The 17,473-nt window shown below is 36.6% G+C and overlaps 2 protein-coding genes across 2 annotated transcripts; both read left to right on the plus strand.

Annotated features, from left to right (window-relative positions):
- Positions 1-181: 181 nt before the first annotated feature.
- On the plus strand, positions 182-7,587 carry LOC108671261 (ADP-ribosylation factor-like protein 5B). The gene is made up of 4 exons (XM_018158759.2): positions 182-830; positions 3,094-3,302; positions 5,725-5,960; positions 6,354-7,587. The coding sequence occupies exons 1-4, from the start codon at positions 785-787 to the stop codon at positions 6,400-6,402; spliced, it is 540 nt and encodes a 179-aa protein (XP_018014248.1). The 5' UTR covers positions 182-784; the 3' UTR covers positions 6,403-7,587.
- Positions 7,588-10,723: 3,136 nt separating this feature from the next.
- LOC108671251 (GPI-anchored wall transfer protein 1) lies at positions 10,724-17,473 on the plus strand. The gene is made up of 10 exons (XM_018158749.2): positions 10,724-10,890; positions 11,088-11,235; positions 12,144-12,247; positions 12,897-13,001; positions 13,867-14,011; positions 14,527-14,654; positions 15,132-15,239; positions 15,764-15,917; positions 16,244-16,342; positions 16,865-17,473. Exons 1-10 carry the CDS (start codon positions 10,724-10,726, stop codon positions 17,051-17,053), a joined length of 1,347 nt encoding a protein of 448 aa, XP_018014238.1. The 3' UTR covers positions 17,054-17,473.

A 17,473-nucleotide genomic window follows, 5' to 3' on the forward strand; every position in this document is an offset into this window, starting at 1 on the left:
TTTTTTCGCACTTATCTGAATGGTACTTTTCATGCAAAATCAAAATAGTATCTGCTTCTCGCTGAAGTTCTTCAATGTAGTCAATATTTTCAACGAAAACTTTTTCGTTTGCTCATTTTTCTCATAATACAAGTGTCGGCACTGAAGAAATAGGTCCATTGCCTATTCTTGTTTTTTTTTTTTTGCTGGAAATATTTGTGACAATCGCATAAGAATGGTTTAATTCTTGAATGCAATGCGATTCCTAAAAGATAGCACTGTTTTTACCATTATTAGTTTGATTAGACCTCGATCAACAAGTTTTTCGATTTTTCGTTTTGAATTCTCATATTATGAGAGGATTCCTGAAGCATCAAATGCTCAATCCATGATTGGCTCATTCAGTCAATACGTCGTTTGCAAGGCACAATGTGTTGAGATTTTAATGAGCAGGTGTCGAATGTCAATTCTTATGTGAGTGAGTTTGTGCTATTCTAGTGGATAAAATTATTCCATTGTAGAGCGATTAAAGCTATAAATAGAATCAATCTCCAATTAGCACAAAAACCTTGCTGGATCCATAATGAAATAACTCCGTTCCATTGTAGATTCGATGATATCAAGTAAAACAAGAAAAGCGAAAAACCATTTCAAAACGTGCAAAAACAGTGTTCCTCGCTTCCGGATGTTGCCCAATACCTGCTGGGCCCACAGACGGAGAAAGGTGCGAAAAACTTGTGTGTCGTTTCCTGTATGAAAATAGTCTTACTCCAACCCTTCCACAATAAGGCCGACTTGAATCGAAATGGGAATTATACTCGCCAAACTTTGGAGTTTATTTGGGACTGAAGGTTTGTCAATTCTTGATTGTAGTGCTTTTATTATTAATAAAGGAATTGTGTTTTGAAATATTGCCATTGATGATTGAGGCATTGAGTCATTGACTAGCCACTGGGCCACTAGGCTAGTCGAGCCACTAGTGACTAGCCATTGACTACCTACCTAGCCACACACACTGACACAGTGACACACTATCCACTAGGAATGCCATAATAATATAGTCATATCATCATGGTATGGTGCCTATGGCATATTATTGGCAACTAGTTCAGCCTACTCGTAAAAATACAAGAAAATATCTAATGTTCTCCTTGACACAATGGCAACTGAGAAATGTAAGAATCCAGAGATATTCTAGGTTGAGAATCTAGGAATCTAATACCAGTAGCCAATAAATTCATAAATTGATGGAATTTTGGAATAGGCTGTTCACTGTTGAAACAGATCACTAAATGCAAAATAAATTTGTTGCTGACAAATGAGACATTTTAGTTGTCATTCATTTATTTCATTACAATCTGAAAACTGTCACAGTGTCACTAAGCAGTCTCCAGTCTCCAAGTCTCATAGTGGCAAACGAGAGCTTTTTTAGAATCAGTTCATTTTTAATTTCATCATTTACTAAAGATTTAAATCAATTTCTTAAGTATGATAAAGCTGGTATCCATGATAGCTACTTTACTGGTCTACTTATAGGACTCAAAAATGAATTTGAGGAAGAGTCTAAATAACTCTCTGCTTTGCCACTATGCCAAGTCTTGACTCTTGACTGCATTTTTGCAGCCATTAGTCCATGAGTGTCATAAATTTTGCATTTGTCAATTAGCATGATTTACAATTGTCAAGAAAATGCCTTAGCTACATGATTTTTTAGGCAATTTGTTATAAACAATTTTTAGGTAAGGTTGGGATTTTTCAGGAGTACAGAATAGCAAAATTTCAAATTTTTTAGGACATAAAATTGGCAAGCTTCAATATTTTTAACTAGACCAAAAACATCCGGGAAATCAGGCAAATTAGGCAATACATAGTCAAGAATGAAGCAAAAATTACCATGCTCTAAATCAATTTCACCTGCAGCTGTTTTTATATGCCTTGCCTAATTTCTTTCATAGAATATATGAAAAATGGCACATTTTTCTTGACATTTTGAAAATTACTGTAAAATGAAAGATTTCAAAACAGAATTTGATTTTCTTTAGAAATTAGAATAGATTAAACTTTGCTCCTGAGAATTGAGATACCACTGTAGCTAGTACTAGCTAAGCTTGTATGGGAAGAATTTAGATAATGAATTAATTTATTTCTGAAATTATGTATTAAGACATAACTTTTTTGTTTCTGATGTTTCAAGCTGTAATGCTAATTTGAGTTTCTCATGAAACATGCTTCTCAAACAATTTGTTATAGAAGATTACTAAAAATTTTCTAGTTCATATCTCACTAAAAGATATTTATAATTATTATTTTAACCCTTTAGCAGGCAAGCATTGAAATATCCAGAAATTAAAATTTCAGAAACCATTTCAAGAAAGTAAGAAGTATTATACAATATATTTATTTCTATGAATTTTTGCAAATTTTGCCTATTGAAAGTTTAAATTGCACTTGAAGAATTCAATAAATGCTATCAGTACACAAAATTTTACTTTATAATTAAAATTCAGTTTAAGCAAATGAAAAATTAGAAACATAAAAATTTAATTTAATTAAATTTAATCAAGTTGCCAAAATAAATAAATATATATATTGATACTTCCACCTTTTGAAGAAAATGCAGAAAGAGCGTCAATTCCATTGTCCGAGTCGAAACCTTCATTTAAATGCTCATATTTCAATTTGTGGACTTTGCAGCTGGTGATGCTTTAGATAGAACGATGGTCAGATAATTAGTGATTGACTGAGGCATTATAAGAAAGCCTCAAAAACAAACAGGAAGCCGTGGTGAGGCTTTTTTTGACGCGATTTCAAGTGATCATATATGGTAACTTACCCGTGAAAGGGTTAAGTCATTAGAGCTAAGCTGATAAGCCCAACCATTTCAATGGGAATTTCTGGAATATTTCTTCCATATTTCTGATATAAAATCAATATAATTTTAATTATAAATATGTAACTATATTTATTATTTCTTAAATTTTCAATGAATTATGTTTTTACAAATCTAGTTTTGTTCTGTTATGGATGTTCTGTTATGGAGTTATGGATTGTAGAATATAGCTTTTCCACAAACTCTTTCATAGCTTTATCAGCTCAATCATAATTTTTTTCCAGAACACAAGATTGTGATAGTTGGTCTGGACAATGCTGGCAAGACTACAATTCTGTACCAGCTGCTAATGAATGAAGTGGTGCACACATCTCCTACTATAGGCAGCAATGTTGAAGAGGTTGTGTGGAACAACCTGCACTTCATCATGTGGGATCTTGGTGGGCAAGAGGTCTTACGAGCTGCATGGAATACCTACTATACAAACACTGAGGTGAACAAAATTTCTTTCATAGGTAGTAGTAATGCAGGTATAGAAACTTGTGTGATTCTAAATTAGAAAATCATGGTTTTCATAAAAAAAAAACATTTGAATAAAAAAATTTGTTTGAAAAATCAAAATTTCATTGAAATCAACTTTTCTTTGTTATTGTAGCCTTACTAACAGCTTTGGAAAATGAATAACTATTGAAAAATCTCATAGAGAAATTGAATTACAAGTGTAACATATACATAGAGACTTGAAGTTATGATTCAATGAAAATCATGATTGTTCCTATTAATGTTGGAGGTTGTCTAGTAAATCAGTAACAGATGGGGGTAATATGCATATTACAGATATGGGGTAATGGGGGTATATTACAGATGTGGGGTTAATATTACAGATGTGATAAATTTGTGACATCTGCTTTTTTTTTGTAAGAGTGTTGCAGTAAGTGCTACTAATCTTACTGAAATATATGTCACAATAAAAAGAGTTCTGAAATGAATTGGACCAATTAAAGTGCTAGCCATTTATACTGACAATCTAACTACTTAAATTAAGGTCTCGTCAAATTAAAATTCTATCGCATTCACTTGTTTGGCTGAAATTAAATTTAGGGCATGGCGATGTCATGTCAGACCTTCCTGCAGTAAGGAGATTATATAAGGAGGCTTCTGATCTCATTTTTTTCCTGTTGAATTACTGAGGAACTGATCTATGCTGTTGTTGCTATCCCAAGAAACTGTGAAACTTCCCCTTTTAAGACTCTGAAAGTATACTTATATGTCTTTTTTTCATAGATAACATAAAAGTCAGCCAAACAACTAATTGTCACGTGTTCAAAAGTCAATGCATCTCTCAGAATCTATCCAAATATTCAAGAACAATCTAAGCATTTCTTAACAGTACCTGAGAGCCTAAAACTATTATCCTTAACATCCCTGAACACTATGAAAGTGCTTTCAAAAATTCTTGAAAAACTTATTAGGGATTAAAAATTGGATTGGTAGAAGAACAGTTTATTGAGCGATGAAATATGCGACGTGCGTCGCATCAAAAATGTATGACGAATGTCATAGCTCAGTATCCTCCCCAAATCCGGTATAGCTGTGGCGGGGACCCCTGCCGCTGAAAGGTAAGCAGTAGGCCAGTGCTCCCGCCGCAGTCCCAGGCAAATTTTCAAGAGATCACAGCACCTAAATATACGACATAATTAAGCAGGAGACAAAGTACATTAACAGTTTAGACTTGCAATGCTCTGTGTTTAGAGTTGCTTAAATGTACCAAAGTTTCCAAAAATCTTTCTAACGATCTCCACAATATGGGATAACCGCAATATAGATTAAATTTAATGAAGGCTACTGTGATCATGTTTAAATTAAAGTAATTGACAGCTCGAGAAGACTATTTGGCTATGCAAATTAAACAGCATTTGGAAAGGCATAAAGGACACTGCACTAATGGTCGTCACGCCACCCACCACATGCTGTCGTCTGGAGTTCACGTGTTTGCACCGAAGAATGGGCACGGCCAGCGGTCCACGTCTCACGTCCAAGGCAGGAGGATGACGGGGGATGAGTCTAGTGGAGATGGAGCATCAACTGAAGTCCACAGTAACTTCAAGCAGGGCCACACTGGACGAGAGCGTCACCACACGAAATCGCGAAGCACAGATGAGACGTCCAGCACAAGTGACGGACCGCTGTAGACTCGCGAATCTTCTTACAAGAGGCCGAAGATAGTTTCTGTTGTATTCTGGTGTGCCCTTTAATACTTAATTTTCCAGGTGAAATTGTGGTTGGAAAATGTGGCATGAAGTGGCACAACGACACAGATGCAGTATACTGATACAGATGCTGGTAATTGATATTCAAGACATTTAAAGTTAAGGCTTTTACCAAAGTGGAGATCGCGAAAAAGATTCTGCATAAAGTTATGCAAATAAACTGTACGTGAATTTTAATTCTTTAACACTCCCCGCACCAAAAGTGATTTGCAAATAATGTAAGCAGCAAATCACTATAAATTCAAATGACTACCTAAAATTACCGTACTAGCTTAATTCAACATGCTTAAGCCAATGAAAATCGAAAAACCTTGTATATGGTCGTAAGCCTAAATAAAGCCTTAAATCTATGAATCAACAATCCGTAAATTTAATTCCTTAACAAAAATAAAGAAATTTTAGAACAGGGACTTGAGTGAAGATATTTACTATGGTTGGTCTAAATTTATTCATCTTTGAACAATCAAGACTGTTTGTGCCATGCACTACCTCCACTCTGTCAGTTTCTACTTGCTTTTCAAGTATCTTGTTGCATTTTCCATCACACCCACAGTTGCTCTCTCTAACTAACTTTTAAATCACTGCAATCCACCTTCCACTCTATCAATGCCTTTTATTAATGTGAAGGTACTTGTTTATTTTCAGTTCATTATATTGGTTGTGGACTCGACGGATCGAGACCGCCTGAACCTGACAAAGGAGGAACTTTACCGGCTATTGGCGCATGAGGAGTTGTCCAGAGCGGCTGTGCTCATCTTTGCCAACAAGCAAGACGTGACAGGCTCCATGTCTCCTACAGAGATTTCTAATATGCTTAACCTGACCAGCATTAAAAAGCATAAATGGCAAATTCAAGCTTGTTGTGCACTTACTGGGGAAGGGTAAGATTGCACCCTACAAACAACTGACCTGACCAGCATCAGAATAGAGAAATGCCTATTCAGCCTTGATGTGCTTGCACTGCTGAATAAATTTGTTACACTGCATACTATAATTTTTTTGCTTTTTGTCAACTGACAGCAAATTTTAATGTCATATGAAAGTGATGTGTTTCACAAATAATGTTTGCTCGTTTTTATTTCTACTTTTGATGCAAACTTAATCAAACAAATGTTTTTAGATTCAAAAGAATTTCAGTCCTAGATGTCCGGCTTTATGATCACCTGTCAAATATGTTCTAATAAATTAATTTTTAAATTTCCAAGCCCAGGCAGGATTCTTGTTCACATTCAAAGGTATAGAATAACCAAGTAATACATATTTACATATTACAGGTTGTACCAAGGACTGGAGTGGATAGGAAGCACGTTGAAGAGTAAGTGACCCCTCTCCCGCCATGTAGACCATCGATGCAAGAGCTACGCTACACACCCTATCTCTGGCACCTTGTTGCCTCAAGCTCTGGTATGAACGCTAGCCCCTCATAACAGCAAGCGACGAAGCTGTTCAAGGTATTAGAAGACACCTAACACCCGATGGCATGCATTAGAAGGCTATTGTCTTGTGGCCTAAAAGTATTTCCCACTACCTGACGGCAGTCCGCGAGTCATAACCTTGTGTTGTGCCTATGATGCTACGTTTCTATTATGTAGTCGTACATATGTTGCTTCCAATTTAAAATGTACATAAATGAACAATTGGTACTGAGTTTATTCCAATTTTTACATTCATTAGATAGACTTCATGTAATATACTCTGCTGCAGATTTTCTCTGAATTTCAGCAATAAGGCTCATGTAAGTTCTTCAGGAGGAAAATCACGTGAAGAAGCTTCTGATCTCATTTTTTCCTCTTGAATAACAGGGGAACTGATATATGTTATGTTGACATTGTGAACTTAAGTGTCTTGACGACTTTCCTTACTTTCAAGACTGTCTTCTGAAGTATATCACCGTTTTTATTCATGATTTTAAGGAATTGACTGGGAGCTACTGCCTGCATTTTTTTTTCTCCTAGGTTGAAGCTCTAGTTTCCTCAGTAACCATTTCCCTGAACTGCAAGTTTTGTGTCTCATTATTTAGGCCTTGTGTTGTATGGCAGGTTATGATAGTAGCTCCTATCTCCTACTTCTAATATCTTATCTCAAATTTAGTTGTATTATTCTGAGCGGCCTTGCAATTTAATTGATATGTGGACGTTTTCAATTAAGACGTTGTTCAATTTGTAAACGTGTCCAGTTAATTCAATTACCCTAAAGATGGCAAACTCTATTCCCAAGACACTGTAGTTGGACAACTTTTGCGTGTACTAAACCCGACTATTCGTGTGTAGTACCCATATGCGCATTCATCAATATGAAGTGACTTCTAGGCCAAGTGGGATGTGCGACTTGGAACGTTTTGTGCCAGTAAATGCAGGCTATTAACATAAGCGATTTTAGTGTCTCTTTTTATGGGTGCTTATATGACTAGGGTTCGTGCTAATCCTCAAGCCAAATGTCGCAAATGTGATTGCAATTGTAATGTAATGACCAGGGCCTATACTTTCAAAAAAAGTTAAGAGTTCGTAAGTTCATCAGCCAATCATTGACGGCCTTTCAAGCCACTCTTTTAAAAACAGTTAAGAGATCGTAAGTTCATCAGCCAATCATTGACGGCCTTTCAAGCAAAATCCACCAATCATGGACAAGAAAATAGAGCGTAAGTACTTACGTTCACTCAGCGAGTTTTGAAAGTATGGCCCCAGACCGAAAATAGTGCACTCGTCTCATGTGAGTCGCATCATCATCATTCGAGTGCAGTTATCTGCATTCAATTGTTTTGATGAATTATTGTGTACTGCAATAATGAACTGACAATATTTCTGCCGTGTTAGTTTGCTGGTCTCAGCATGTAATGCAAGCTTCGTGTTCAGGTTTTACTTGCTCAGAAATGAAGTTTCATTTCCTTTCTTATCGCTCAGAATGAAGTTTCATTTCTGAATTTTTGTGATCTACTTCCAGTTTAGCAATGAATGCCTTTCAATGAACTAGAATTTTTGGATCAATGTTTTTTCATGTGCGGAAACATTTAAACCAATTAGTTTCAATTCAGTTTTGCAATGCAAATTATTAATCTATCAGATTGAGAAGGAAATGAGAACCTAATACTTGATAAAAACCGTATAAAATGAAATAATGGTGAATTACTTCTCCTTGTTGTGCTCAGAATCTCACTTGCATTTGTAACATTCATCGTTGTCATTCATACTCTCCTCTGTCACACCTGTGAAAATTGATGGATGTTTTTTTTTCATGGCGGTAGATCGGTGTTTGATGTGAAACTTACTCGACTGCGAATTCCACTGCATTCAATTGCACAGAGCCGTGTTTTCTCAAATTGCATTGAGATCATTTTTGGTCGTCGGTATTGTTGGGTTATTAGCCTAATTAGCGGTAGTATCTCGAAAGTATTGCGCTTGTTACCTTGTTACCTTGCTTCGTCAGTTATCTATATCAGGATAGAGTATCACCCGTACAGGTGGTGTTTTAAATTATTTTATTAGGATTTAGGAGTGATTTTTCGCACTCGAGCAATACAATCGCCAGCACCGGAATCAGGATCACGGTCTCAGTATCCTACGCGGGATGTTAACGACATTTGTATTTCAGTTCTGCTTTGTATAAATAGGAACGTATCTCGGAAGGGTTTTTAGGAGAAACGGAATGATATTGAACGCAAATATTCAATTGTTATTCTGTTTAATTAGTTGTTAAATGTAGGCTTGTACGAATATATAATAGGAATTCTATTACGCCATTGTATCTTGTATCAGTAATTTTGTTCTGTGTTTGGGTTGAGAGACGTAAAAGTAAAACTATACATTGAGTTATTCAAGATTGAAATTCATGTAATTTTCGTTTTCATATTGCACTTTTTAGAGTTGAGTTGCCATTGCCTAGTTAAGGACTGGATGCTAATCCTGCACGCCGGATGAAGAAGCTCCTTAATAATTCATTTCTTAATTACAATGAAAGTTTCTTCCTGACACGATGTTGGCAAATCGTCGAGCAAATATACGAACGGCTATAGTTACAGTGATCGGATCTGTCCCTCGCATGTCAACAGTGTTTTTCTTCATATTTTCAAATATTCTGAATTTATGTGTTTAAAATTATTGTTAACAATAAGGAAAAATTTGAACGTCCTATTTTTACCTCTATATATTCCATTCCCGCTCACTGGAAATTGATTCATCGTCTGTATTTTTGATGACTGAAGTCAGACTTGTTTTTTGTGTATATTCATGAATAGGGCGTTTGTCTTCAGAAAGTTGATGTGTCGTGTCAGTTTTTACGGTACTCTGAATTTTTCATCGACATTATTTAAGATAATTTATTGAATCAATTAATAGACGTTAGTCTTTTTATGTATGGTAGTGAACTATCTCTCACATCTACGTTCTTATTCCTTTCTTATCGTTTAACTCTTCTTTTCTGATAATTATACGATATTAATGCGAAATAATTCAAGCAAATACTTTCTAAATATTTTGACTGTATTCTTCTTAATTGCTCGAATATTTCACTACCGCTTCATTTTAATCTTCTGTTCGATTAGATTCCCGGATATGTGCTGCATTTTTAATGAGTCTTGCGTGTAACATATTTGAACTTTTCCATGTATAATTGTAGATTTCATGACTATGGAAGACCCTAGATCGTTACTGATCTTTTCGTGGATATTGTGCCCTCTTATGAATTGAGTTGCTCATTGATTACATGTATAAATAATAAATATCACTTAATCATTATGTACAAAGTTCAGCCGGTTTACTTAGAGCTGCCGATAATTTTCTTCTTCCATAAAACTGAACATATTTCAGTATCTGTGCTTCGCTTGCAATGTATTAATTCTATGTATGTTGGTTCAAATCACATTCTTGTGATAAGACCCTCTAGCTCTTCGATGAAAGAACCTTTATTCTGTACAATTGTTTCTATGTCAATATTGCGAATCTATTTTTAATACAAATGAATCTATCGACAAGTTATTTATTTTTATCACCGCAGTGGGACATTGCGTTCATGTCTGTCGAGAGTTCAGCCCCATCTCCGATTAATGCTTCGCTTCATTGGCCGTCACGAAGTTTTTACGTTCATCAACGTAAAAAAAACTTAGTCTGATATTTTGTTTCCCATTGCAATAGAGAGTTGAACTCTCGACAGCGAAGCAATGTCAGGGGCTGGTCGTTGACGCTCCCTCGGAACCACGGGCCAACAATTTTAATATAAGTTAATTCAAATTTTGGGAGATAAGTTTTGGGGTTTATATTGGGAGATTAGTTTTGGGGTTCCATTATGAGGCTAAAATTTTATTTTATTTTCATTATTTATCATCATTATGAGTCTAGAGTTGCTAAAATTTGTTTGCACACCACGCAACATGTACCTCACTAATTGATTTCAAAGATATCGCGGTTAACAAACTAGTGGCTTAGCGAAAACACTCTCATGAAGCATTTGCGAACTCGACTTCGATGTACTGCTCTTCGTCATAGACGATGAATATTTCAGGATCTGGAGATTCAAAAATGGTTTTCTTGCAGGATAATCATGCTATCGATTTAATGGTGCTTGTGCAGCATAGTATTAAATGCCGCCACACAAATCTCACTGCTGTTGTTGTAGTAGTTAGAATTTGCACGGCTCATAACTTAGTATGAGAATGGATAGCCGCGCACGGATACGAGCGGCGCACGAGCAACACGTGACTGGGCACGCGGGCTGCCAGTGGTACGAGGTGCTACTCGCCCTGTACCCCGTCTTCCCTGCTACAATCTTCCTTGCTACACTTGCCCCTTCCACGCACGATCACAGGTTACTACAGGGAAGGTGAGTTGACATTTTGCTCCTCGAGGTACGGATAGTGATTATTGTATTGATATATAATCGTTATGAATGTTTACGTTCTAACCTTTCCGGCGTCAGTAAGTCAATTACTAACGTTAGCAAGTTAATTCCACAATTAGTAAGTCAATTATCTCTGCAATTCCTCAAGAATTGTCTGCTTAATAATGATAATTTTTTAGAACAGTGTTGGAAGTATTGGTTGTGGTGGTACCAATAGTGGCAGCGCAAACTTTCGCCAATGATCTTCTCGTAGCTCTGGCAGTCTTCCTCTCTCTCGCTGCCGCGGTGGCCTACACGTTTTCTACGTCGCCTGCAAAAAATGTTGTGGTATGAATTATGAAATAGTAACTTATTATTACAACACATCTCTTTAACTGCACTTCATGTTTGTCTCTTTGTCTGTCTGCTACAAATCTTGTAATCAAAATTTAACACACTTCTACTTATCCTATCGATCTGAAATTTTGCACACTTGCGTAAAGTTGGAGACAATGCATGAATCAAATGACAAAACAAATAATTTTAAGAATACATTTTTTTTTTTTCAATATTAAAAAAAAACAGAAAAAAAATAATTTTGTCAGCTACAAATCTTATAATTGATATTTGAGTAATTTGACACACTTTTACCTGTCCAATTGATATGAAATTTTGCACACTTGTGTGAAGTTGGAGGCAATGCATGAAATCAATTGACAGAATAAATAATTTCGAAAATAATTTTATGTTTTTAAAAAAATGAAAAGTTAATTTTTTTAATATTCGAAAATAAAATTAGAAATTCATTGTACATCTGTAACATTGGAAACACTGGATTCTTTATACCTATGACATTTCAGGTCCTTAATTTGTCGAACCACCTATGTATTCCCTTTAGAAGTGTTGTCTTTAAAAAGTAATTTTTAAACGTATATTATTACCTACTGGTGTTATACTCATATTTTTAAGTGTTCTCCGGAAAAGGTTCTATTTCAAAAGATGCCAGAAAGTTCGTTTTCCAACAGTTGTATATTATTCAAGAAAACCTTTTACGTATGATGTTCCGAGATTTTAAATGGCATTACTCAATTCGCGCATTCTTTTGCATGTTTCACTTTTTCTTACGGCATTTATAAACGGTTTAACAGTAGGTAATTATTTAGATGTTGACAAATCATGTCAGTCCATTGGAATGAAATACGTTACATTATTTATAAGCCTTTTAACCACAAGTAATAACGGCGATGTTCGCTCAGGTGGAGACGTCAGGTCGTGACGGCGTGACGCTGGTGCGCTCCATCGTGGGCCTCTCCACGGCCGTCGCCATCTTGGCCGTCGATTTCCACGTGTTCCCACGTAGGCCAGTGTTAATTAACTAGTAATTAATAAATAAATATTAATAATCTGCCTGTGTAAAAAATAGAGGAAAATCATGGAGGGACATTGACTTGAGATTGTAATTTCATACTTGGAACCACTGAAAGCACGTCAGCAGAATGGAGGATTTGTTTCAAAAGCTTACTCAGCTTCACTGTCCATTGCAAAGGGTGACAAAACTGTAATGAAGTAGAAGAATATTCCTAAATTATATATGTATTTCAGCAAAACTGCAATCTTTGCTGTTCAGCTCTTAGGTTCCGTCTAATTGTGTTTATACCAAATCGGGGGCTAAAGCTGATGATGCTTACTTTTGAATGAAGTTACTTCTCTGCTTTAACAAAAAAACGTGACCTTTTAAATATTGCAGGGTGTATTTAGACAAATGTTTTTCTTCAATTTTATCTTGCTGTACATGTGTATATACGTGTTGGAAATTTGGATATCAGTCCAACAAAATCATCCATTAATATTTCTCGACATCATGCGAATCGAGAATTTAATCCTTATTCCACTTCGCTCACATTTGAAACATATGATTTCATTCTCCTCCTGGCTGATGTTACTGATAGCCACTTTTGATTAAATGCATCCAAATTGCGTATACGAGTTAAAATATTCTTTTTGTATAGATTCGCCAAAACTGAGGAGTTTGGATGGAGTTTGATGGACGTGGGAGCTGCAGGCTTCCTGCTCATCAACGCGCTGGTGGACATGCGGCCGAACGCCGTGCGCAGGTAACAGATATTCATTGAATCGTTCATGTATATGAATTATCAGTCAACCCTATCGTCTCATTATCTATTTATTCATTACAGCATTGCAATATATTCATTTTGCTGCGTAAAATAAATATATGAATGCCCTTAGCCCATACTCAATTTTGTTTCTTCCCATTCTCAATTTTGTTATTTCAATAGAAACTAATGTTAGTCGGCTAAGTAGTTAATGTTTGCAATAGAAACTAATGTTAGTCGGCTAAGTAGTTAATGTTTGCAATAGAAACTAATGTTAGTCGGCTAAGTAGTTAATGTTGACAATCGCTGTCGGGAACGGGAAATAATAAGAACCAGCACCCGTGGGACGGACCTCTAGTGAAGCATCTCAACTCGCCAGTCTAACAGCTTTACACTTTAATGAATAGGACGGAAGTTCGTAATTTTCATGAAGCGTTTGGTAACCAAGAGGTGTTGGTTAAGTAAAATCAAATGTATGATACAGTGAAGTTAGCGTATATACATTATGCGGCAAGGGTTGTTTTAAGAGCTGTGTTTTTTTAAATTCTTTTTCTCATTGATGTACAAGCTATGTATTCAACATGTAAACCTGCCCCTTTGATTATTACTTTGCATATTTTAATTTTTTCATCAACAAATACTAGACACAAATCGCAACTAACATTAACAAAATCGCCACCAACACGTTATCTACTAACTCTACAAACTCTACCATTATTTAACATAAAGCATGTAATATTTTTATTGTTATCATGATTTATTTGTTTTTATCATTGGCGTCTTAATTATATCGGCGTGGCAGTTCATTGTTATCATGATTTATTTTGTTTTTATTATTCGCTGTTTAATGATATCACCGTGGCAGTGTGCGGACGGTGCTGCGCGAGACGTGCGTGTTGCTGGCGCTGGGATGCGCACGGCTGCTGTCACTGCCAGCCATAGACTACCAGCAGCACGCATCAGAGTACGGCGTACACTGCAACTTCTTCTTCGTGCTCGCCTTCACTAAAGTCAGATTTACTGCCACTGCTATAGCAGACTAGCTATTTGTAAGATAATTTACAATTATTTTGTTGAATTCCTGTATTACCGGTACCGGTAAGTAACATGAGAAAATCTTTAATCAAGACAAAGCTAACAACAACCATGGCTTTTCGGGCATTATTTTACACAAAAAGCATTTATGAATTTGTTTGGAAAAATAAGAGAAAATTCCGTTAATTTATGTATGAATGATAATCTTTATGTACATGCAGTATAAGTTGATGGTGATCTTTATTAAACCATTAAATGGGTTAAGAAAATTTCAAGATCTCTCTGAATGAGTTCTAAGGATGCATAAAATTGACGATATTATGATATGATGGAAAAGCAAAGCACATCAACCGTTGGGAAAACAATACAGTAATTTTGTCTTGACGATCCATTGAAAAACAAGCATAAAATAAAAATTAGAAATACAAGGGAACGTAGCTTGTCTCACATTGAAGTGAAATATTCGAATGGATCGTTCGTTGTATGGCAGATTATTTGTGGTCCGTGGTGCTGGTCTGTGAGTGCTGCAGGAGCTGCAGCCGCTGCTTGCTGCTGCACGGCACTGCAGCACTGCTGCACAGCTCTCCTGCAAGACTGGGTCTTCAGTTCTCAACTCAGGTAAACTTTATAATTAAAATGTCAATATTGATTAATTTTACTTTTGTTTTTCCTTGTAGGATAAATTAGCCTTTCAATCAAACTCTGCAATCAAGGCCGCACGCTTGTTCAACAGACTCGTTGGCTTGAAATTATTTTACAAATATTAGTTGTATATCCTTAGTTCATTAAGCCTGCAGTGCAGGATTCTCTACAGTCATGTTGCTTTTGTGGTTTCTTATTCTATTTTTATTCATAATTTGGCACTCTCTGTGCTGGTTTTTGTTATTCATCGTTTCGGCCATTGCCTTCTTAGTCGCCGATGCGTTGCTACATGTGAACTAGAGAGTGTCTGAAAAAAATTCAATAAAAATTACTCTTTGTTCCTTTAAATATATAATTAACGTTAATTAGTATTAGTATACTTAGTGATGTGTTGCCTGGGCACCACAGTGATGTGTTGCCTGGGCACCATAGTGATGTGTTGTCTGTTCTCAGGGACTCGCTTGTCTCCGGCAACCGTGAGGCTGTGGTGGGCGCCACAGGCTACGTCGCTCTCTACTGCTGGGGCGCTGCGCTCGGTAAGGTCGTCCTGCGTCAGAAGAGGTGAGCTTGTCTACCTACTATTATCAGCTAGAGTAAATAATTACCGGTTATTAGTGGTACAAATTGCCCCTTAGAAAAATTTTCTGGCCTCGCCTTACACGATTATAAGTAATGACCGCAGGAGTTTAAAGCTTGTACGTCGCATTAACTGATGTCACTAAAAATATCAACTTACATTTAGTACTATTTATTCCACAGCTGCTAATAATCATTTGTCTGGGTTTTACTTTCGTCCATGTTATAAGGCTCATTATTCTTCAGACATAAACAGTATTCAACTATTTTTCCCACTTCTCGCTTGTACAATTTAATTCTTGATGTAATTAAACCCATTCAGACAACTTATTCGATCTATTCATACAAGTTCTTCTTTTTGAGACATAAACAATATTCGACCAATCGTTTCCACTTCTCGCTAGTACAACGTAACTGATCAAATTACATTTATTTGTACAACTTAATGCTTGATCGAATAACATACTTTCACTCAACGTAATGATTGAGATCTAGTTTCTCGCGCACAGCGGAGGTACAGCGTACGAGCACAGCGCGCGCTCGCTGGCCCGCGGCTGTGCGGTGGCAGCGGCGGGGGCGGGCGCCGTACTGTGGCTCCTCGTATCTGTGCTACGCCTGCAGCCTTCCAGACGTCTCGTAAACGCGCCCTTCATCATCTGGATGGTAAATGACGTACAAAAATACTTTGTTTCTAGTGTAGAAAGCTAACGGCGTTTCAATCGACTCGCATAACGTGCTTTAATCAAGTGCGATATTGTGATTTTCCAACAAATTTTGAACGAAGTCACTTTTTGTGTTAGTTTTAATGGTTCCCATATGTTTCACGCACAAATTTTGGCTCGTATCATAACAATTCTGTATCTGTCATTAACATTACCCAAAATATAATTTTCTTTCAAGTTTATTAATTTTTTAAAATTCTTTCAGCTCAGCTCAGTCTTATTTCCCATCTAGTTTTTTTTTATGAATAGCGGTCGTCTGTATTTCAGGTGTTCGTGTTCCTGTTGTTCACTGGTCTGGCGAGCAGCGTTGAGGCGGCTCTTAAAGCTCGAGGTCACAACCGTGAAGTCGTACCACGGGTGCTGAGGGTGAGTTTAGCTCGAAAAATTACTTCATCCAAGACATCGACCTTCTATTTCCACGAAGATGTCAATTTACAAACGCGTGATGATGCGTGGGCTGATCAGTGAACCCTTCATCTGCCGCTCATATAAATATTGTTTAACGCTGCATCATGAAAGTATTGTAGCATCTGATATATTTACTTAGTAATTATTGCTCAACATTGAATTTTCGAATATATTGAATGATCGAAAATCTATTTAGTCAATTTTCAAAATTAAATCGGTTTAAATTCTTTTAAATTATCCAGTACTGTGATGTAAAATCAACTGAAATAGAATGAAAAGTATAAAATGAGTCTGTTTCGCTCTCCGATCTACCAGTTAATTCTCCATTGGGCTGCTGAATATTGAAAAACTGGCTGTGGACCTCGATTGTGTCATTGATATCTGCTTAATTAAATTAAACGTATAGCTTCTCGTGCAGTGTATGCATAGATTATTATTTGCTTTTCGTAACTTAATCCTCAAAGCAGTCTTCCTCAACAGGCTATCAACAAACACCAGTTATTGTTCTTCCTGGCCGCCAATATAATGACGGGACTCATCAACTTATCAACAGACACCCTGTCTGTCCGTCCCCCCTGGGACCTCTTGATAATCTTCACCTACACCGCCTCCCTCTGCTGCGCTGTTATGCTGCTGCAGGGCTACATGACCGCTCAAAAAACAGCTTGACTGCTGGCAAAAGAAGAGATTAGTAATGTTAGATTTTAGTCGTATTGGCTACGTGAAATAAGTGACCAATTGGCGAATTCGGTTGATTCCATATCTGATCTCAAAGCAGGGTTTTTTTTTCTTTATGTAAAAGCCTGCTCTTCTCGTGGCGCGTCAAGGTAGAGCCAGTTTTTGTTAGATTTGAAGTAGTTGTTATAAGGTGGCTAAGCCAATCGTAGTTTCTCCTAGTGCTTTCTTCCTAAGTTTTTTTTACGTAATTATTTGTCTTGTTCACGAGCATGTCATTGCAACACTTAACCCTCTACTGCCTGACATGAGTAACCGGAGCAATATTGTCACACAAGCCTACCCAAAAGCTAGTGCTTCTGGGCTCACTAGCTATCATTGCTAGTGAGCGCAAAATGACTTGCACTGATGGTT

The sequence above is a fragment of the Hyalella azteca genome, unplaced genomic scaffold, assembly GCF_000764305.2.
Source record: "Hyalella azteca isolate HAZT.00-mixed unplaced genomic scaffold, Hazt_2.0.2 contig2483, whole genome shotgun sequence".
NCBI lineage: Eukaryota > Metazoa > Arthropoda > Malacostraca > Amphipoda > Hyalellidae > Hyalella > Hyalella azteca.

Bases quoted from the DNA above. Each gene is read 5' to 3' on its own strand.
- LOC108671261 (XM_018158759.2), top strand. From the start codon at position 785: ATGGGAATTATACTCGCCAAACTTTGGAGTTTATTTGGGACTGAAG. The intron at 831-3,093 runs GTTTGTCAATTC...ATTTTTTTCCAG, and splicing joins GAGTTTATTTGGGACTGAAG to AACACAAGATTGTGATAGTT. The intron at 5,961-6,353 runs GTAAGATTGCAC...TACATATTACAG, and splicing joins TGTGCACTTACTGGGGAAGG to GTTGTACCAAGGACTGGAGT.
- LOC108671251 (XM_018158749.2), top strand. From the start codon at position 10,724: ATGGATAGCCGCGCACGGATACGAGCGGCGCACGAGCAACACGTGACT. The intron at 15,918-16,243 runs GTAAATGACGTA...TCTGTATTTCAG, and splicing joins CGCCCTTCATCATCTGGATG to GTGTTCGTGTTCCTGTTGTT. The intron at 16,343-16,864 runs GTGAGTTTAGCT...CTTCCTCAACAG, and splicing joins TCGTACCACGGGTGCTGAGG to GCTATCAACAAACACCAGTT.